At 40.8% G+C, this 23630-nt stretch overlaps 1 protein-coding gene across 3 annotated transcripts in view; it reads right to left on the bottom strand.

Annotated features, from left to right (window-relative positions):
- The window catches only part of MAP7D3 (MAP7 domain containing 3), a 49548-nt gene extending 29421 nt beyond the window's left edge, over nt 1-20127 (bottom strand). For all 3 annotated transcript variants that reach the window (XM_040571844.1, XM_040571845.1, XM_040571846.1), the window contains exons 1-6: nt 19902-20127; nt 6233-6334; nt 5344-5424; nt 3765-3928; nt 780-894; nt 247-279 (exon numbers count right to left, since the gene is read on the bottom strand). In XM_040571844.1, the coding sequence (XP_040427778.1) occupies nt 247-279; nt 780-894; nt 3765-3928; nt 5344-5424; nt 6233-6334; nt 19902-19998 (592 nt within the window). In that variant the 5' untranslated portion in view covers nt 19999-20127. The remainder of the gene's footprint in view (nt 1-246; nt 280-779; nt 895-3764; nt 3929-5343; nt 5425-6232; nt 6335-19901) is intronic.
- Nucleotides 20128-23630: the final 3503 nt, after the last annotated feature.

Here is a 23630-nt window from a genome sequence, read left to right as displayed (position 1 = left end):
CTCTCCCTCAAAATTCCCTCAGGATGCCACAACTAAAGCTGTAGTTTAATTAGCTGGGAGGGATAGTTAAAAACGTAGAGGACTGCTTTCCACTTAGGGATCACATTTGTTGCATAGCTGGCCAAGATCCAGGAGAAGATCTACATGGAGATGGTTTTTCTTAGTTTTAGAGAAACAAGAACTCAAGTTTAAAAGATTAGTAGTGAGTGTAAAACAAAAGAAAAAGAAAATTTTAGAAATCAATACCACCAGTTCCAACTTCATCTGTGGTCTGTTGCTCTGTGGAAGAAGAAGGTTTGTAAGTTACAAGGTCAAATAATAAACAATGTAAGTCAAGCAAAAAAAAATGGGTAAGTTGGATATCATGATTATTTCTATCATAAGCACATTCAAACATTTTAAACAAACACTTAAAAATTAACATTCAAGCTGGCAGTAAAAGACACTACTAAAACAAAAGTCGAAACACACTCAGTACAATTCCAACAATTCAGAAGATAGGCCGAATCGAAGAGTTTTTGGCTTTACTTTATTCCTGGACAATAACTAATTTAAAGTTACTTATTGGCAGGGGCTTTCCAGCTGGGCAGTACATGAAAAGATCTCTCCCAGTGCACCCTTTCAGGACAAGTACAGACAGGAATCTTTTCCCCCAAACCTACCTGTGGATCCTGTTACAAGATCCAACACAGGAAAAGATGCCCAGGTCTCTACGAATAGTACTACACCTGCCAGTGTTCACACTTAATATTAGCCATGCTAGAAAAGGTATTACTTACCTGTTTTGCTCTCCGAATCTGGTGTTACAGACCCTCCCCAGGACCATCTCTTTTGTCGTGTTTCCAGTCGCTGACTCCGTTCCAAGGTACGATGCATAGCTGCTTCATATCGCTCCTATTATTAAACAACACCACTATGAAGTTATGTAACTATAAAGCACAGCTATGCTAAAGACAAAATACAGATCTTTTTTTTTTCCAGCAAGATTTAAAATGTTTTATTTTGTTGCAAAAACTATCACACAAAAATGTTAATGACAATTAACAGTTTCAAAATTGTAAACATGATTAGATTGAGTGACAGCACAGGTAATCTATTTTACTCTTTACTTAAAATAGCCATCAGATTTCCTCCTATTCAGTAAACAGTACTACTTATTTTCTAAATAGGGATGAAGCCCAAACAGAGCAAAAATAATTGCTTATTCTTTATACTATTTATATTCTCAAGTTATTTCTAAGAGGTGCTTGACATTCTCCATTATAAAATACCAAGAGTAAGTATAAGGTTGTTTGTTAGAGAACTATATGAACACTGATCCAAATATTAACTGATACTGACATCAACAGATACACAATGAAACCAGATATAGCAAGATATGAAAGCAAAAAATCTGCAAAAAAGATTAATCAGCTCTAGACTAGAGCGATCACTGCTGACAGGATGAGGAGTACCGAACAATGCTGTCTTCTGTATCCAGGACGAAGAACTGCTAATGTGGGAACTTTAGCTATTGTGTACAAAGACAAAATGTAATCATGCTAGACCATTTCTTCTCCATGATCAGCCAGGTTTCCATCCACGTGTCAACAACAGATTTCTTTTCTGGAACAGTCATATCCCAAGCGACCTCTTGAAGCAGTATTTACTGCCGATACATTACAGTAAGATGCCAAGGGGACTTATTATCCAAATGTCCCTCCCTCCTGAGGACGTAAGACTTTCACCTTCTTTCAGCACCATTTCACAACACAGACTGACACGGTCACAGTGTAAAACAGGCAAAGTAAACTTGGAAGGAAGGAGGAAAGGAAGGAAGGAAGGAAAGCAGCATTCCATATACTGACAAAAGATAAAACGAAATGGTGTTGTTTTTTTTTTTTGGAACATAAAGCTTAGTTGTTGCCCCCCACCCCTTGTTAAACAAAGCTGAATTAGAGTTTACCTAACATGCCTAAGCATCTAGTCTTTATGTAATCTGTAGATGAGAAGGTATTTGCAGTGTGGTAATTCTTGAAAGTCAGAGTTAAAGACTTCGCTGTATAAACAACGGAAAATCAGTTATCAACTCAAGATATCAACATAATCAGTTGCACAGCTGTACAGAATAATTGAGTGACTGTTGTAAGACAGGTATCTCAACGGTAGCCATTGCTAATTGTCTTCAAGACTGGCTTAGACAGAGAACCACTTATTTTTCCACATTGCTCGCTATTGTGTTTCTTCCTCTGCATTATCTAAGGAAGGCGATTAACTAAATAAGACTTGGCTAAAGAACCCTACAAGCACGTGGCAGACTATGTATTTTTGATGCACTTCTATCTGCTAAATTACAAGAGAAGATGATATCTTGCTGGCAAATACTGCCTTAAGATAGCTTCTTTAGAAGCAATTTTTTTCAGGTGTGAGAGTCCAAAAGTCAAGATCTGTTTTCCTTTTCTGGTTGAAAGCAAGGTTTACAGGTCAAGTGCACACTATTTTCTTACCTCCCTGATTCTTCACGTATCTCTATGTACAAGATCATCTTCCTCCAGGGACCAATTAAAAGACAAGGTTAACATCAATCGAAAACTCATCGGCTAGTCCCTTCACCACTCACCACAGTGGCTACTTAAAACATACCTATTGTCCTCTAAATTTCATGAATAAACATACTGTAGGCTTAGGGGCAGCACCTCTTGAAGCATAAGGGATGTTTGATGCTTAAAGTAGTTGCCTGAAGAGATAATACCACACTGGACTCCAGTCAAGGCCCACCCCAAACATTTCTGCTTGTTCTTCAGCAATGTAAATTATTCCATGAAGTTCAAACGGAATATCCATCTGAACACACCCAGAAGCTGATTACAGATAACAAAACATCAGTGTAGAATACTGCCAGTCAAAAAAAAAACCACACAAAATCTATTCTTAGAACAGCATGACAATAGCTGGACTCCAAGGGGACATCCAGCCAGGCTTACATCCTCTTCATCAATGACCACAGCAAGTTCTTACAGCTAGCTTATGAAAGCATGTGTGTGTTATGCTTTTAGTGCTGACACACCGCTTCTGGAAATCAACCCTTTCATAACTTGCAACACATTTAACATGCATTGGCAGAACAACTCGTCAAAGGGGATGGCACACAGTAATGTATTTATTTCTGTTTTCAGCTTCTATGAAGCCAGCAACATGCTCCACAAGTTAAATACTGCTCTGCTGGTCCATGTGCAATCAAAGCAAAGGCAAAGGGACAGTCAATTAAGTACAGCTGATACAAAGTGCAAAGCAGTAAATGGTAAGTACACAGGTAACATCAATTGCACAACATACAGTAACAAATTATAATTTGGGAGAACTGAAAGAATGTTTGTCTCTTTGGCCACAGCTGGGCTCCCAGAAAGCAAGACATAGAGCTGAAAAAAGTTTAAAACCTGTCACCCATGCTAATTTACAAATGGGATCTATTAAGTGCACCAAAAAGAAGCAACATATTTAGGAATATAGAGTGTGTTTTGTTGTTTTTTTTTTTTGTGAATGTGAAAAATAATCACTAGCCAAACAGCAAACACAGCTCCCAAAGTCCAGAGTTCCTCAGGTACAGTTAAAACTAGGCCAGGGATGGGGATGGAGGACATGTGCCCACTGTACAGATGTGTAAAATGTTTTCACATTCCAACACACACAGCATTCCAATGACTTTCTATTTTTCATCATTCAGAGCATGGTAAGAACATAATGTAGGAGCTCCTATAAAACTACAGAACTTCAAGACACAGTACCTTTTCCTCTTCTATCTTCTGTTTTCTTTTTTCCTCTACTGCTGCCCTCCGTTGTTCCTCTTTCTGCTTTTGTTCTTTTAGCTTTCTCTGCCTTTCTTCTAACTGTTTTTCATACTGAAGTTTTGCTTTTCTCTCCTTTTCAAGGATTTGTGTCTCTTTGGCAGCTGTAAATTTTTAAGAAAAAATTAAAATCAAACTTAACTATTCATTGATATTACAACATGGATTACAGGCAAGAGACTACCAACCAAATTATCATCCCTTCAAACTAAAACACATAGCAAGATTAGCTAGCAGGGCTGGATGACACTTCACATGATGACAGAGATGTCTAATTCTGTCCCCAGGATGGCAATGAATTTGAACCTTTTCTGCCATTTCACTTCACTGTCTAGACAGGAATGCCAGGATATGTATATAAACACTTCCCTTGCCATCATAATAGTGAAGTCTTAATAAGTAAGTAGTAAGTTGAGTATCAAAGTGTGGAATTTTCTGTTGCAATTCTCAGTTTTTTAGAATAAAAGATATACGGAAAAGATGTAAAGTGTTGGGCAACAACACAGAAAAACGCTGCAGATACTGCGTCTGAGTACAAAATAGTTATGTCACTGTTCTCCACAGCCTCCACCTAGATACAGCTGCGCAGAGTTTAACAAGAAGCTTCACCTCCTCTGACAAAAATCTAGCAGCTGAATACACAGTAGAGGTAGTTTCTGTGGCTAGACAGATGAAATGAGCTTAGAGACCAGATAATTATATTAACAACGCACTGGCATTATCTACATACATGGCCCCCAAAATACTTCTGAATTTACGTACATCCCAGTCGTGTTCTCTCTTCATGTTAGGATAAGACAATCATTCCTGTTCTGTGTGTCTTTGATCACACATTAAGCAACACAGACATGCAGGCCACAGTAAGACACTGCTCCTCACCAGCTGGGAGACTGAGAACAAGGACTGCAGGGCATACCGTGACCCTTTCATCTCTTGCTTCACATATATAAACTGAGATTCACATCACAAACAGCATAAAGCTGGGCAAGAGTTTTACTCTTCTCTAAGTCTCAGATTCTTAGCTAAAATAAAGCATATATTGCTGACACTTAAATCCACGAGTCTTTTCAGCATGCTAGGAAACAAGAGAAGCAGTGTTCAAGGCAATCAAGCCATTCAACTAGCTAAGCCCTTTTTGGTTTTCTCTGAATCAGTGTTTCCCAAACCTCAGTCTTCAGGGCTACAGGAAGCTCTAAGATAAAGGTTATCATTTCAGAAATGTTTTTGCTGAGGCTTCCAACAAGAAGTTGGCTATATTTGCCTGGTGGTCCCTCAGAACTGGAAGGACAGAAGCAATATACAGCTTCAAGAAGCCAAAAATCTCTGTAATATTTTCCTCTCAACTCTAATTTTTCTCCATTCAGGCTCACAGATGGTCTCTGAAGCAAGACCAAGGGCAGACCTGGTTGGTGGTCTCCAGCAAGCTGAAAAAAGTGACTAAACAAGGAGTAAGAGAGTGAGTTATCCTTTTATCACAAAGATTTTCAGAAATTATATTTCAAATGGAACAAGAAAATACCATGTTGCTTTTCCCGCTCTTCTCTACGCTCCCTGGCTAGTCTTTGCCTTTCTTCTGTTCTTAGAGTGGAACCGTCTATCACTGTCAAAAGAAAAATTGAAGACATGTAATTGTCAGTAATTTTGAACATTTATATCTAAATAAAGTAGTCGTAAAGTCTTTCCTACTGACAGGATTATGGAACATCCTGAGAGATGCATACCACCAAAGCACTGCACATTTTATATAGAGATTAAAGATCTCAACTGGAAAACTAAGAAGAGGCAGAATACCCTCCCCTTTCCCTTCCCTCACTACAACCGATCCTTTTTTAATGTGCACCTGAAAGTATGCACAAGATGAAAAGGCCCACTGTGTACAGTCAAAAGAAAGCCTGAGCAAACATCAGACGTTGTAAGAACGTACACTTATTCCAAATTCAACTCTGATCCTTATTCCTGCACATATTAATTCCCGTGATCAAGAAATACAGGAATCTAGGAAAACTCCATCTGGGAACAGATAGTTTATGCATCATGACAAATTCAAAGTGCTGCAGGATAGCTACTTTGCAGGCTAAGCAGAACCAAGACTGCCTGAGTCTTTGTAGGTATAAAAACTTGAATTTCAGCCAGAAGCGAACTGGTAAGCAAACCAGAACATGAAGAATGCATTTATCTTCATTGTTATGTCCTGCTGAAATGATAGGCAACTTCAGCGGCTGAACTCAGAGAGCACCAAGAACAAAAAGCCTGTCATCAGAACTAGACCTTCAATGAATCTGTGAACCATCTAAACAAGCACTTCATGCTCTAATCTCTACTAAGGAAAGAGCATCAAACTTCTTTTTAACCCCCCCCCCCCGCCGTAAACCCAATACTTCATTAAGAACAATGACCAACAATCATACCTGGTTTAGTCGCTGCCTTTATGTTTATTGAGGTCTGGACTGCAATAGGGCTAACACCACTTTGGCTTCTTCTTTCTTCTGCTATGGCTTGGGCTGCAGCAACTGTGAGAAAGAATCATTCCATATTAAGAAAATTTCTACAACCCTAACTCATGAAATAAATACATAAAATAAAAGCATCAAGTTCTATTTGAGGCTGCAGATTCTTTAATTCAAAAACTAACTTGGGTATGCTTATTTTTTAAGAAGAAACAACTTTTCAGATGAGATTTCAGAGGTGACACAGCTTTTATTTGTAAAAGCAACAGAGACAAACGCTTATGTTTTACAATACATAGGAAAGGACTACATAGTTTCAAAAAAATCAAACTTATTTAATAGTGAACTATTATAAGAGAAACAATATTTAGTAAAGTTATGAGTCTGACTTACACTTAAGCACTTAACAAAAACTCTTTGCTACTGCACTTACATTTGCAGGCTTAAACAAACATAATAAGCTGTTAGCAGTAATAGAATAATATTTTGATGAGACCCAAGCAGGAAAAAGTTTCTAAGCATCTTTCATTATTTCATGACAAGAAACCGAAAGTGAATTAGCTGTATAAAGTAAACCATTAGGAATGCTCACATTGTACTTCTGAAATTGGATCTTCAAAAATAAATTTTAATTATAAATTAGATTCCAAAATAGTAATTTGAGCAATTGTGGAGAGACCAATTCACCTTCTCTGAGTTCTACCAAGGTGAATACAGAGAACTGCGGGACTATGGCTCCCAGTTAATCATACAGAAATTGAATGCTGGCCATATTAATTTCACTAAATGACAAAAGCCATTAAGAAGTCTGGGAGACTATTTACTGTATCACTTTTCACAAATCTGCTTTATTTTAGTATCCCTTTTCACTTTAATTAGTGATGTTTAGGGTCTGAAGGCGAAGTGTTGCACGGAGAGCAGGGAGGGCAGGCTGCGGGACAGACAGCTTTACCCCACTTTCCTGCCCAGCTTTGAACGGGACAATCTTTACACCAGTGATGCATTTTCATCAGCATCAAGTCGCCTTGGCTGACAGATACAGAGAGATCAATTGGGGTGTTAAGCTTTCAGAAAAGCTTAACTTTGGAAAAAGCAAGAGGAAGCACCAGGCAGCACCAGACGGTCAGATTTGCCATCAACTAAACACTAAGAAGTAGAAGTTAACGCCTGTTTTAAACAGAAAGGGTAATCCACAAAGTTAATTATAATTTAAACCATAACACGGAGGATGAATAGCAGAATTTGGTGTTATATTAAAAAAAAATTATAATATATATATATTTGAAAAAAAAAAAAAAGCGTTGTCAATGATCTCAGGCTTTCCTTTAATAGAGGAGTGCAAACTGCAAAAGAGGAAGGAAGAGCCTCTCTCCTCTTCATGTATTGCCATGACAACTAGCTCTGTCATGGTAATAATCCTCCCTAGGCTGTGCCCAAGAACAATCACCTCAAAGTGTTTAATCCCATGTGATGTCAGTGATAAATGCTGATTACAATACTTATTCAGCAACTCTAAATTGTCACCCGCAGCTGTTGCCATGTCTTGAATTAATTTTTCATTGCAGCCCCAAACAAAAGTCTTCCTCAATTCTACCCAATGCACCTTTGAGGCTCTTTTCAAACAAATAAGAGACCTGATATAATGCGACATGGTAAGATTACCAATTTGCAAAGAGAAGAGCTAAAACAGGGCACGCTGTAATTTCACCACATAGAAAGTCAGGCAAAAAGCTGATTTTGTGAGTACTGCACGTCACATGGACATGAATCTAGCTCAGGTCACCAGCCAGAAAACAGGAAAGTTGTAACTGCTGCACACAACAAGACGTGAAAACACTCTGAGAAAGAACAGCCTGCTGCAGGTTTTTCTGAGCACAAGAACATCCAGCCAGAACATTTATACCCAGTGAGACCCCTGTAGACCACAAAGACTGAAAAAAAATGAGCATCCTCAAATACAATTTTAAATTAAGAGAAATATAGAAACCCAGTTGCATTTTTTCTTCAGTCTCCATCGGAAGAGGTACGCAGGTGGGCTGAGCCAATTCAGCCCAGCCCAGCTGGGAACTGAGCACAACGGAATAAATTCACCCAACTTGGACACAGGTTCTAGTCAAAACCAACACTGGAATTTTGTCTGTACTCCCAGAAACTTTAAACACCCAAATTTCCGTAACAAAGTTACAGGAAGAAGCAAGCCGTAATGTAAAAAGGTACCAAATTAATCTTACTTTACCTGCAGAAGTATTTTACTATTAGAAATCTTGATGAACAAACTGGTTATTATGGATTTATGGGATTATGTATTTATTCACTAAAAAAAAGAACACAAACGCTTAACTAATGTTTATGATTAGAAGGCACCATTTAAAAATGTGTCCTATCTACAAGGCAATTAGTTCATTTTAAAAATATAATTAAGGTTGCAAAAAATATTTGAGGTTCTATAGAAGAACATAAAAGTGGATTACAAAACCAGTACAACTTGCAAAGGGCACAGAGAAGGAAAAGGTCTAAAAATACTTAACCAAAGGATTTTGCATGGCAGTTAAAACATTTCTGATCACTGATTCAGCAATCTGTAATTTTAATAGAAATAATGTGCTTACAAATTTGAAAGTGGCAGATTCAGAGGCACTAGGAGTGCACCTTCATGTCACACCGAAACGATCCATTTAACTAACAAAATTAGAATTAAAAACGAATTACAGATTTAAGCACACGATTATTAAAAGGGAAACAGCTATCACATTAGATGTATCCTCAAAATGTGTGAGCTCAACTTCACCAAATCTCACATCAGCAGAAAGGTTTAATGGCCCTTGTCAATTTTACGGTAAATTTACGATAAAATCTGTAATTTTCAACATCAACATTCTACTGTATGGGGAGATTAACTACACATTGTTGTACTGTGCAAATTCTAAAGAACACAGATCTTATTTTTCTTTAATATGGTAAAAGATTTTTTTTTTACTAGATCTTAATATTCTTTAGCATAAGATGCCTGTGATTTTTTAGAATACTTTCCCATAATGAATGCAGCAATCTGCTATGAAGCAAAGCTTCACTGAAATGAATTTCCCACAAAACCTATCTATCTTTGTAAAATAAGCCTAGTGTTTCTGTAATTAATCAGGAAACCCCAGAACAGGAAACCAGTTAACAACCACTTCACTACAGCCTGTATCACGTGCTGTATTACTGGGGGATGCCTTCACGGACTCATTCAGCAAACTTCCTGGAGCAGAAAAATTCTCTTAGAGGCAAACTAAATCTCATTTCTATTTTGAGCTTCCCTCCCACAGCAGTCACTAAAGGCTTTCACAACAATTACTTGTTAGCAGCATGATATGTGTGCTTATTTTACAGCAGTCTAAATACTTCAGCTAAAATTAATAGAGGCACAAGACATCCATGTGGCCAGTACCAATATCTGCGTTTGTGCATAATAAAATAGGGCCATTTGGAACAGAAAATGGTTAGGTAACTTGGGCAGCAGTTTTCCTTCTGCCTTGTCACTACCACCTAACATCACGCATCTGGTCCAGCACATCTCGGACAAGACAAACCAACCCAACCCAACCCAACCCAACCCAACCGGAGCACCAAGAGCCGCCACGGGCCGGACAAGGCAGACTCGTCTCCCAGCTCACCTCCAGCCCGCAGCCCAGCTAACAGCGCTGGTCTGGTGGCACCTCCCTCGCACCGAGCATGACGACACTTCCCTCTCTGATTAGGTTTCCAATATGCCCTGAAGAGCCCGCTGCTATAAATAAAGCTTTATTTCTATTTCTATCCTTGCGCTGAGCTAATGCTCTTGGCCACTGCCAAGACTGTCAAAGGACCCACACAGTTGCTGTTCTTAGCAAGCCTCATTAGGACCTGAACCGGCTCTGTCCCTTTACCTAGCAAGGTTGAGGGCTTCCATCGCATTGTCTTTCACGGTGTCTTTGACCCGACCAGATGCTGCCCCACTCTCTCTTCCTCTCCTGTGCCAAACCAGAAGGGAGAGCAGAATATGCTGACTTTCACAGCAATCCTTCTGGTTCTTACGATTTAATGACTCATTATGTAAAACAAACAAACAAACAAAAAAACCCCAGGGTAAGCCTTTGAAACTAAAGTTAGAAGATCTCTTCAATGTTAAGCATCATTATCAATCTACATGTTTTCACAAATGTTTAAATCGGGTACCAAGAAGCCAACGAGCAACGCATAAAACAGAACGAATTTGAACTTCCCACTAAACATCTCTGATTTTATAGCAGACTGTGTCAAATTTGCAAGATGTTGTTTTTGTATTGCATTAACTCTTTGCCTAGCTGCTAGTAATCCCTTTCGGTAACACTCCTCAGATCCTATTTCTTTTAACATTTTTTCCAAAGCAGGAAGAAGTTAGGATTCAAGGCTGAGATTTCCATGTATTTTCCTTTAAGCCGATTTCCACCTATTAATTACCACAGGTTAAGATAAACAGATGCAAGATCATCCATTAGACAGTTTGAAAAACTGGATACTGTCTTTACAGCATTACTCCTTGGCAGCAGGACGCACCGCACCCTCTCCTAAACGGGTGGACAACAAGGTTTTTAATGATGAACTGAACAGCCCCCTCCCTATGCACTCCTCTTTTCCCTGCTTTCCCCCTTCTCTCTCTTTTCCCTGGTGCTCCTCACGTCCCACCTTCGGGCTGCAAGGGCCGACGGGCTCCACCAGCGGCACGCGTGCCGCCCAGCAGGCACCTTCTGACGGACCAGCTGGGAGGCAGATGGTTCTCCTGTTTTGTCTGGGCAGTCACCAGATGGGAAGCATGCAGATCTTCCGAAAACAGAGCGCACCGTCTCTCAGCTTCAGCAGGCCAGAAGAGCTTCCTGTTGTCCTACCCTTATTCTAGTTTCTATTTGCAGCCTTTCATTTTAGACGTATTCCCTACATGGGATATCTATTTTATCACCTTTATGTGCCTTCCTCCCCCCAAGCATTTGTCCTGCAGTGTTTAAGTCTATTTCTGCACCTAATTCTCTACTACAATCTGGTTTTCTTCCCAATGCTCAAGGCAGCTTAGGATGATTTCTTCAGCTCATCAAAAGTACTGCTCCCACTGGAAAACTGCTTGACACAAGCATGTGTAGTATACAAATTAGCAGCTCTACAAATAAATACTTGAGATATGTTTGCAAGAAAGTAAGTTTTCAATTACCCTTAAAATATCCATACTCAGATTAAGAACTGGAAACATCAAAAAAAATCCACATGATTAAAAAAAAAACCTACTTCTTACTAGGAACTCTACAAAGATGTGGCTGAAGCAATCTCAAAAAGATGTTACATGCTCTTTCAGCCTAGGGCATGCTCAGCAAGGCACCAGGAAGATTGTTAGTTAATTTGTGGGTTGATCTCTGTACACGTTTCCCTAGGGGAAGCATACAATCTAAACCAAACTTGAATGTAGTAAGAGCACAGGCCAAAGAATCAAAATTTGTTCTTAAATGAATTGGCAGCCATCTACAAAAACTTTCTATAGCCAGAGAAGCTATCCCATTGTCCAAAAGCAGCATCAGCTGAGTACCATGCTTGGTCCAAAAGCTAGCGATACATACTGTGAACCAACCTCCTATGGAGAGTCTTACTAATTCCTACTCTCTCTCATATTCTGTTACTTTAACCTTACCCACACCACTCAGACCAGAGTTATGCTTCTCTCTACTTAATGGGGAAAGCAACTTCCCGCACAAGGCTTAAAGAGGAAGAAGAGATGTCACCAACTCTTCAAGAAGCCATCATAGAGTTGGTAGGAAGCTCTGCCTATACCATGTACACAGAGGACTTCTAGAGGGCTGACTAGCTACATGCACCCCCCTTTTCTGGAAAAGAGACCAGGCTTCACAGCTTGGGGTTCTTTACTAGTAAGGTATGTTATTACTCACCACCTGAAAGAAATGAAACTGAGTCATGGCAGATACTCTATTCTCAATTACTGAGTGGCTTTCTGCTCCCTTCATTTTCTCCTTTGCCACTCTCTTCTTCCCCACAGTTCTTCCTCACCTTCCCAAAGTAAAGTGAAAAGGCTTTGCGTTCAGCATGATTTCACCTTTTTTTCCTTTTTTTTTTTTCCTTTTAAATAAGAAAGTACTCTTTCACCGACCTCTTTTGATATGATACGATTTGTACAAAAAGGCACGCCAAAGAGGATGCTTCCCCAACGCACATATTCCCAACTCTCTGCAAAGGTTTAACGCAACTTGGATCACTTCTCTGCTCTATGTGGTATTAGTTATTAATCTCTTTATTGCATTGTGCTTACCAAGCTCATTTGCACAATGACCTCTCTTTAGAGCTGACATTTCCTACATAAGGGCATACACAAAGCTTACAGTCCCAACTGTACTCCTTAGCAAATGGCCATGCATTGCTATTGTTTCCTTGCTGTCTAGAAGCAGAGTCCTACTTGGACGCAGGTACAGGGAGGCCACAGATTTGTAAAGTTTGGAACGCTCATTATGTTTCTCAGTGAAAGAGCAAGGCACTAAAATGCCTCAATAAAATTCTCCAACAGAACACATTACAGTTGCATTTTAGATGTAAAGAGAATATTTCTGCACAAAGTTTCTGTGGGTTGGCAGCCACAAACTCCTTCTGCCAACTGCAGAACAAACAAAAATTGCTCTCATCCACCCTGAGTGATTTCTTTTAAAGAGCTATTAAACAATGGCTTTAAAGCTGATGAAATAAACTGTGACTGAAAATCTCTTGTGGACATCCACAAGCGTAGCAGAAATCAATATTTACCTATTACTGCATTGTGGAAATTTCAATATCCTAATATCCTGATACACTGTCCTAAAATGAAAGTAATTTATATAATAAATATACCCGTACATCATTTTATGTGGATTCACTATGAAATTTAAGTGTTACATGACATACGTTATATGCTTATATATAGGTGTATGCAAACCTGACAGAATGAGACAGGTTCAACAGCTACAGAACGAACAAAAAGGTAAAATAGTGATGTTTTATACATGGTGCAGAAGATTATCTATACTCACTCTTCGGTACAGATAATTTTTTTTATTTCTTTACTAACACTTTGCAATGCCTCAGACTCCTGAAATAAATTCAAAAATCATTTTTAATGTGTTTTGTCCCCCATGCTGACTAGCTTAGCAGCTGTCAGAGCAGTCCCACTGCGAACCTGCACAGAGCAGTTTAGTTCCTGCTGTGCTTCTCCAGCCCAGGAGCCAACAAAAGCAAGACAGACAGACATCAGCCAAACCTGGTGTATTCCCCCAGCTATGGAGGTTGCCTTAAATTGACTCCTCTTCATACACCTGCACAGCCACTATGAAAAGTAACTTCAGGACAAACTTCTGTTCTCCTTTCCTCTTTCACATCTATTTTATGATTTCTTTCTTTTATATTGCACTATCCGTAACACTGGAAATCAGCTAACTTCTCTTATCCCCTACTTCCCCCTTTCCTGAATAGTTTGGTTTCTTTTGCTTGCTCAAAGGATTTTCTTGTAAATGCTTTTGTCCTCTTATTTGCTGGCTGCCAATTGTTTAATTCACCCAGCCAAAACAATGCCAGAACACAGCCTAGCGCTACAAGTCACAACTAACTTGAGACAAACCCTGTGAAAACAATTTTGAGCTTTCTTTAGATGGAAGGATAATAGCTCCTTTACACGAAAGCAGTGAAAACTACTGCTTTTGCCTTTTACACTTGATGAACTTCTTATGGCAGCTTAAAAACCCATTCCAACACTCTCTCGGCTTCAGAAGAAGGGAGACTACGCTGGCATTTACCTCCAAGAGACCAACCTCCAGACCCATACAGCACTCACATACGGCCGTGCACCAGCTCAGTGCTACCAGATGCTGACAGATCAACAGCGAGAACATGGTGGCACAAAATGAAAAAGGAATTAAACTGTAAATTTTATTAAAACTGTGTGCTTAACCTAAGCAATCAAAAAATAAAAAGTTCTGAGGCATTCCACTACAAGTAAGGTAAGTTAAAAATGACCAATGGGTGAAAAAAACCACCAACAAGCAGGATAAAAGGGCATAAGAGAACAATCGAGAGACTATGGTTTTCCTTAATTCATTACCTAGTGACAGAAAATCTTTCAGAGAAATCTGAATGTAAGGTGACACTTGCTGATCTGGCCTTGAGACTGCTGTCCTAGGCTGTGAACATCTGGAACTCAACTTACGTATCATTGATCAGCACTGTTACACCAAACTATGTTTCTTTACAAAATTATCTCGAGAAAACTAAAAAGAGGGTAAACATTCAATTTCATAGAACACATTTATTCATTTATGTTCTTTTAGTATAAAGATCTCTACAGAATTTCTATACTCTCGTAGCCAACCCCTCTCTGATTTGGGAGGATTTTAACACTAAAAAGCGCTAAAACTCTTACTTGGAGAAGGCTATTCAAAAGCCACAGCAGTATCTTTGATCCCTCCCAAGATTTGGGTCAGTACATTTAAACAGCAGAGGGTGTCGGTGAATTAAGAGCCAGCTAAATACTCATAAAACAGTATTTTAGGAGTTCCCTGTGAATTATGAAGACAGAAAACAGAGGAAAGGAAGAGGTATTCTGAACACTATCAATGGTAACGATTTTTGTCAAAGGCAACTACAACTGTGGGCTCTTTCACCTGCAAGGCAGAAGTTTAAAACTGACCAGAAAATGAGAATAATTCAAAAGAAAACAAATGTCAAGCATCTAAAGCATCGTTCCTTAAGAGCAAATGCTTGTGTCCATTTACGTATGCCGTGAACAACAGCCGCACTCTGTGGATTGCTGAGGCATTATGCATGGCAGCTACTGGTTCTCCTTCAAATGAAAACACATCGAGCAACATTTGGTTTTGTTCCACGAATCCTACACCACTAGCAAGTTAATCACTAACATCTAGAACAGTTTTAATTATTGGACAGGCATGTGCAAATGTATCAAAAGCATATCATCAATTAAGAACTACCTGGTTGTAAGCTGCATAATTAGAAGCTAAATGGTTCTAATTCATTTGTGGTTGACAGGAATTTGTCGTCCCTAGTTTGTTTTTAAAGCATCACAAGTCATCTGGTAAGTCATATTCAGAGAAGTCATTAGAATTGCATGCTTGGAATTTTATTTGTCAGGATATCCTTTCACAACAGGACTGTTAGTATCTTTGATTATTTAATCATGTTTACATAAAGATAGCAGAATTCAATACCTTTGTAATTATGACTATCCCAGAATATTTCTTCCATTTTCCTCACTTTTCTGCTTAAACTGCCTTACTGCTTTTAAGAACTGAGAATCAATAACAATATATCAGTAATTGAAATACTCCTATCCGTTTTCTTATTTCAAAAGACAAGCATATAAAGAAAAAGCAGTCCTTAATTCCAATCATGTTTTAAGGCTGTATACAGTTAGGGATAGTAAAAACGACAGAATCTCTGGGCTTCCACCATTACAGCTGCGATCCTTGCAAGTCATTATTTGTTCAATACTTTCATCTCAATTGAAGCATGGAATCCAAATGTATCTTTTGTAATGTTAATGCTTGAAAAAGCAAGGAGGAAATAGAACATTGTGAATAAGAAATTTCCCAAAATATGTTGTATATGCATATGGTTTTGAGACTTTTTTTTTTTTGCTTTACGTATAAGCATAGTAAGATGAAGCACAGGAGAACCTTAAAGGCCTTCTCCAAAGCCATGAGGAGTTTGAGAACACAAGAAGCTGAACCCATATCTACCAAATGCCACTTTAATGCCCCAGTCACCAGGCCGCCTTTGCTCCACAGGTGGAAAACACATGAGCCATCTGTACAAACACTACCAAGTAAGACAACTGAATACTGAAGATGCTTTTTACTGTACCACCCTCCTTGCTATCAGGAACTTGGCAAAGGCAGATTCTTCATCTTGCAGTTTCCCAGAAAAATTCTGAAGACCACCTTTAGTCACAACCACTCTGTAAAACTGAAAGGCTTTTGAAGAGCCAAATTTGAATGTTAGTTCTTCCTCTCTCCCAGCCAGAAGCTCTGATGCAGAGATCAAATCATCAGTTGTCTGATGAGGCTGCTGGGTCCCAAAGCATTTTCTCTACACACCACTTCTCTAGTACCTCCATAGCTGTTGCTATGAACTTGTGCACTGAAGTCACGTTTTATTAGATGACTATTACCTGGAGACCAGACAAATCTGCACATGTTCCTCAATACTTGCTTGAGCAATTAATTTTCCCTATTAGTTATCCATTTAGACTTCTTTTAATGTAAATTCTGTATATAGGTGTTTGGTAAAGAAGTTACCAGGAGCTGTGTTCCAGGCAAAATGGACAAAGGCAGACAGTCACTTAAGCAGGGCAGAACAAACAATTGGATTGACTGAAGCTGTTGCTTTAGTAGACAACTGACCAAACCGGGCTTGGCCATGAAGGTAATGGGAATTAGGCCTGCAGCTAGATTTGTCGAAAAGGCCAAAGAAAAAAGGCTCTTTAGTTTTGTCCCATGTCATGCAACAGGTTTCCTGAAACCTATGTAGGCCTTGGAAGGGAAAATTAACATACAGCATTTTAATATACAAAATGCATGTTTTGAACCACCTTCACTACAATGACTCAAAATACAAGTGGAAATCCTAGCAACTGTGTATCCAAGCTCTGGCAAAAGTAAAGACACATCCCCTGTCACTGGTACTACAAACGACAAGATGAGATCTTCGTATTTCGGTGAAAATGAAGATTAAACAATAAAATAAATGCAGACTACAACAGCTTAAAAATGTATTTTAAAAATTCTGCTTACCCATACTACTCAAAACCCCTCACTTACTGGGTAACCTACCAAGTAATTGACTATCCCCCACTTCTTCAGTCTTTATGAGCCTCAGCAGTGCTTACAGTATTAGAATCTGAGCAAAAATTCTTCTTTGTCCCTGATGATGACAACAGCAAGTGTGGATCACAAGAATGGAGAAACAAACTGCCATTTATATGCTGCTGTTTCATAGTGTATAATCACAATTTATATGTAATGGAAGTTGCCTGTTCATGCATCACTGATTGCAACGTTAAATAGCTTCTAGCTGTAATAGCAAATTCTGCTTTTTGTCACCTTCTTAAAGGAAATAAGACTGGACAGGTGTGTAGGGCAGAAAAATATTGCCAAGGAGCTGTAGAACTGATACAGCAAGCATGATTTGACCCGCAGATTCTTAATTACAGCTGATACTCAAAGAAAAAGAAACACCTTTTCCTTATCTCGATACCAGCCTGAATTGCAAGAAAAATATTCTCTTTAAACTTACCGCATAGATAAGGAAGTTACTGGCACCCTGGGATTCTACATTTTCAAGGATTAAAGTAACTAACCAGCATCAATCAGCTAAAAATCAAACCAGTATCAAAAGGCTGGCAGCAGAGAGCGGAGGCAGGGAACAAGGACCTGGCAGTGTCTTGTACTAAAGACCTACAAAAGGAACCTACGCAAAAGATAACTTCACAAAAGGTGTATGTGTCTATATACATACATATGCATGTATATATACACATACATATACCAGAAGGAGCCATGGTTTCTCAGCAAGATGCTGCCCACTTATATTTATTGGCCTTAAACATGAGATTCCCAACCAGAAGTTCAAAGACGAAGGACTGAATGTACTTGCAGCGCTGTATTTGTTTGCAGAGATTTTTGATCTGCAGATTAAGACAGCAAAGTAGGTAATTGTCCACAGCCCAGCAGAGGCTGGGTGTTAGAATTCTGGTTAGCAGGCATTTTGGAATTGAGAAGGTCCCCACTCAGCCATCTGACCTTACAAAAGCAGAATGTTATGTCCTTCTCCCCACATCTCCAAACCTGACAAACAGCAGCGTGGGACAGAACAAGGTTCCTCATGCTTTTTTTTTTTTTAACAGATCTTCCCCAAACAGCTGCTGTATCGCTTAGTTACTGCTCACAACTCTGCCAAACAGCAGCAAATACGGTGGCAATTATCTCACAAATTCCGCTGTTAAACACTGGATTGTGAGGATGATTTCTAAACATTATTTGCTTTCTCCAGATAGTGAAGGAGAAGTTAGGAACAGAACTGTACGCTCACAGACAGCACTGCTTCAGTTCAGATTAGCAATGAGCTCATCTTCCAACACGTAAGTGGTAGAAATCCATTCTATATAAACTGAAGTTTAGATTCTGGTTCAGTGACTTCTGTTGCCTCAGGGGAAAGAAAAAACTCAAGGTCTATCCTTTCTAGGATCTAGTGAGGGGTTTTTGTTTTTTAAACACAATGTGCACAGTAGAACATGTGTGTAGTTAAAGACAGAAGAAGCTGTCTGGTTCACGGAACATTTCACCTCTGTTTTTTTGGGACTAAATCTGGGCCGTGACAGCTGTCAGCAAATATGGGTGCTCTCTGCCAGAGAAAAATGTAGGATCCACAGTATAAGAGCATCCAACGCACAAAAGGAAATTCTGCAGTTCTAGCAGTGAGGATAAGGATCAAATAGACATGGCCTGTGCAGGTGAGAGGTGCTATCTTTTGGCAGGCTGTTATCTTTCTCAAACATTAGATTGTCTTAATTTCAAAAGGGAAAAAAAATATTTCTGACACAGAACACAGCCAAGAAGAAAGACTGCCAGATATGAGCTGATCATTCAGGACCTTTTGCCAGCATTCTTCTTTGTGTAATTACACAGATACACTGAAAACAATTAAACGGTAGGTTGCCGCGCTAGTTTTTTTTGTACGTAGTCCAGGTTAGTTTAGATGAAATTAAATCAAAATCCATGATTCTGTGTCCTTACTTTTTTTAGTCTGGGCAAAGAAAATATTTATCTTTTACAATGGCTCACCCGCAAAGCTAATGTGTGCAGCTGTGCCATGAAATTATGCTTGGAACATACATCAGGCGTGCACAATACACATTTCAGAGTACAAATTATTAGGGGTCTTAAGTACAAATAGCCACACAAATGCACTGGAGGACAAAAGCAAAGAAGTGCAGGGTTTCCTTAGCTCTCTTAAGACACCAGTTTTTCAGTTTTTTTTTTTTTTAAATAAGTTATTATCAAATCTTTGATTCGGAAGCAATGCCACATCCTGTCCCTTTCCCTCTGCAGGGACCGGCGCAGTCACAGGACGCCTCGCCGGGACGAAACCTCTGCAGGGGCTGCAGGCCCGAAAGCGGGGGCCCCCGGGAGCGCAGCGCCCCGAGCAGCCGCGCCAGCGGGGCGACCCCCGGGGGACCCAGTTACTGGGGCGCTCCCGCGGCTGCCGCCCGCCACCCGCCTCGAGGGGAAGGGGACGCGCCGCAGCCCCGCAGCCCCAGCCGGGCTAGGGGAAGAAGCGGGGTGCTGAGGGCCGGGCGAGGAAGGCGGGAGGAGCTCCTCTTCCTCGTCCCGCCGCCAGCCGGCCGGACACAAAGCCCCGGCGGCCCCAGGCTCCGCTCCGCCGCCGCCCCGGCCCCCACAGGGACGAAGGGGACCGGGTGTGGGGGGGGGGGGGGGGGCACGGGCAGCAGCGGCGGCTGGCCGTGCCCTCGCTCGCTCGCCCGCCCGGCCGCCCCCCGCCCGGCCGCAGCCGCCCTTCCCCTCCCGGCCGCTCTCACCCATCTGCTCCCGCAGCCCCTTCAAGGAGGAGGAGGAGGAGGAGGAAGAGCAGGAGGGGGGCGCCGCTCCACCGCCGCCGCCGCCGCCCTCCGCCATCTTCAGCGCCGGGACGCGCGGCTCTGCCGGCCGGGCAGGAGGGGGCAGCCGGAGCGCAGTGCGCAGGCTCTGCGCCGCCCGGCAGCGCCGCCGCTGGGCTGGGCAGGGCCGGGAAGGGCTGGGCAGGGCTGCGCCGAGCCGCCACGCCGCCGGGCGCCGGCCCCTCGCACCTCCGGCCGCTCGCCGAGGCCGGGCAGGGCGGTGCTTCCCTGCCGGGGCGTAGTGAGCACCGGGCTTGGCCCGTTCCCGCCTCAAGCGGCGGCGGAGGTCGAGGAGCGGTGTGCTGCCCCCCTTAGTCCATCCCCCCCGCAAGGAGGCACGCCGAAATGGACGGCCAGGCCTGGCGAGGCTGCGAGAAATGGCCGCCCGCAGCCGCCCCGGGCCCCCGGCGGGGCGAGCCCCGGCCCGGTGCCTCCCCCCCGCCCGCTGCCTCCCCCCCCGCCGCCACTGCGGCCTGCTCCGGAGGGACCCCGCTGCCCCGCATGGCCCTGCAGCAACTGCAAACGTTACCCCGCTGTTAGTGATAAATTGCCCGCAAAGAGGGAGCACTCAAAGAAATAGACTCCTCAGCCGGCTGTCTAGATGTCCAGGATAGCGAGCCGTTATAAACGCTCCTACTGTATAGCCTGGTAAAGGGGCTCAGGCGAAGCAGAAGCAGGTGAATTTTCAGGTGGTGCACCCAGTTTTAGCCTCAGCTTGGATGGCTGAAAGGTTGACATAGTTCAGTGGAGTCACCTTGCTGTGACAAATGCCGAGTTGGCTTGAAGCTCTAGAAGACTTACACAACTGGATGAGCTAGCAGGGGCTGTAGCTGCTGATGCTGTCAGACACTGCTATGTGCCGCCGATGATTTGCTAAACTTGGTTGTCCCCAGATCTAAAGGTGAAGCACGTCCGGGGATTTATCAGTCCTATGGAAATTCAGATTCACTGAATTCAAAAGAAGCAAGCAGCCACAAATGAATGGGCTGGGTTACACCCAGTTTGTAACTAAGTGCACACTGGCTTGCGATTGTGCTGGGGACTGAGTCCTGTATTTCAAGCACCACTGTTTCTCTACACATTTCCAAAAGAAGAGTGGGGTTAAGGGTGAGGTGAGGTGGTCAAGGCTTTCAAAAAAAAAAAAAAAAGATTGCTTAAAAATGTTGAATAAATTCCCAGATGTTATTGTTCTATGACAATTTGAATTTGTCTCTTGTTACTTTGCTGCCTTGGTTATCAATGAATTCTGGAGCAGTTTCTTCTTGATTTGCCTCTAGGTTTATGCTTTTGGAAGAGTGAGGATAAAACAACATCAGTGGCTCTATTAAAGGTTAGTTTCTTTGGACCTTATGCTGAAAGCTCCCTTTGAAATCACAAATGGAAAGTTTACCTGCCAGAGGGCCACGGCATTATCCCATAAATGGGAAGAATGCGGAAAAAGTAGCTGTAAGATCATGCATGTGGTATTTCAAGAGAGTAAAAAGGAACCTTACAAAAATTTAGAGCAGGGCTTCATTTTAACTTGCTTTTTCAGACTACAGACTTGCCCTGTTCTTTGTTTCTTGTTTGTTATATTGGCTTCCCCCACTTCAGCATGTGTGTACAGAGAATCTTTTGTCTGTTGTTTCCTCTCAGTGTTATAGAATACCAATGATTATTATTATTTAAAATAAAAGGGCAGCTAAAGGAGATAAAACCAAAACATTCTGTGCCAAATTTCCCAAATTTGTGTTTGTAATGTAATAATAATACCTTGCATTTATATAACATTTGCCACTTAGCAATCTAAATGAGCTTTATACACACGGTGAAATTAAATTGCACCATTACCTTGAGAGACATGTAGATATGTTATCCTCATTTTACAGGTGGGAAAACTGAGTCACTGAAATCAAAGTCTCTACTTATGTCATGTACAAAGCAGTGTGGCAAATAAAACAGCTGAGGTGTCTTGATTCCTTGTTCTGTATCCTCGTCTTTTTCCGTATTTCTTTCAATAGCTATTGTAAAATATCACCAGTATGGCTTATATTGATTCTCTACAGCATAAACTACAATCGTCATGGTACAAAAAATGGTCAGACTACCTGAAAAAATGTAATTTTTATGTTTTTGCAAGTTCTATAAGTGATACATTTTCTGAGGCTGACTTTTCATATCTGCATAGGGTGCTCGTGAATGTTTGGGGTGCTTTTAAATTTTGATTAATTTGCATGTATGTCCCTTAAGTTACAGAATTTGTTTAACACACTGTGCAATAAAAAGGGTCAATGTCTATCCTTTTTTTTTTTTTCCTCTGAGAAAAATAGGATAATTGTCATGGGAGGAATCCCTCTGCTTGAAGATAACATTTACAAATGGAATGGCCAGCTAAAATGAGTTTTCCAGTGAGATATTATTTTATGTTCTTTCCATTTCAATAGACACGAATACAAGTGGCCTCAGTCCTTGGAATTTAATGTCTGATACTCTGCACGTGCAGAGCTTCAGAATATAAATTATAGTAAGGCCAATAAACCGAGTGTTTCACACTTGGTATATTTGTGGTGGGACAGTAGAGGTGATTTAAAAGGGCAAGCACATCAAATTCATGAATGATAAAAGAACTCTTGAGTTAGAAGTAGGGCATTGTCCCTTCCTGATCTCCCTACATATACATACTGCTTGATGTGCGTATCTTTCATCTTTAAGCACACAACAACTGATCTGAGAAAATCTGCCCCAATGTGGAAAATGCATTATATCTTTTTCTTCAGTGAGCAGCTTAGAAATGTTTGAGCTAATGTTTCAGCAATCATAACTGTAACTTCCATCTTAATTTCCTGTTTAACCCTGTTTCTCAGATTTTCAGTTCAATCGTGCAATTACTGCTTATGCATTTTTAGAAGAACTTCATTAAAATTTTGACCTAGCACGGCTTCAGCAGCACTGGCAATCATCTTTCAATTTTGCTGCATTTGCAGATTTGATTGCAGTAGCTGATTTATTCTAATCCTTTAAAGACTGTCCTTTTTTTTCCCATTGTCCCCGTGGAAACGTGAATAATTTAATTTTACAGTCATTTCTTCTATCCTTTTAGTTTTCATACAATAGTTTCTGACAATTCTTTCCAAAATGTTTTAGGTCAAATCATTGATTGGTGCATATTGGCATTATGAGATGAATGTCAGTAGAGCTATGGCACTGTATGCAATTTGTGGTTCTAGGGGTTTTATACTCTCTATTTCAGTTTAAACAATACCGAAATTAATCAAAATAATAGTAGTTGAAATTAATCAAGTAGAAGCTAGTGCATACAGTGACCCAGATGCTGAAAAATGCCAGCTCAGAAAATACTTAGGCCATTGTTAGATCTGGTGTCAGAAGAGGCACCCACCCATTTCCTATTTCTTACCCTTTTTCCCCAGTTATCTAGTGTTACACACCATTAGATGTGGTGCTTGACTGGACTTCAGTTTGAGATCTGTTATAACAGGTTTTACATTCTAGTTCAAAACAGCCCCCAAATTTTCTGTAAGCATGTCTGCATGCTAATTGCTTCGATCACTGAAGTATCTAACAGTAAAATGTCCATGTGTGTTCAGCTTCATTTATGTAAGAATCTCAGTGAATATGGGCTAAAACTAGAAACCAGGGAAATTAGATCTATCT

The sequence above is a fragment of the Cygnus olor genome, chromosome 13 (assembly GCF_009769625.2).
Source record: "Cygnus olor isolate bCygOlo1 chromosome 13, bCygOlo1.pri.v2, whole genome shotgun sequence".
NCBI lineage: Eukaryota > Metazoa > Chordata > Aves > Anseriformes > Anatidae > Cygnus > Cygnus olor.
This window is presented reverse-complemented; position numbering and strand designations above follow the sequence as displayed.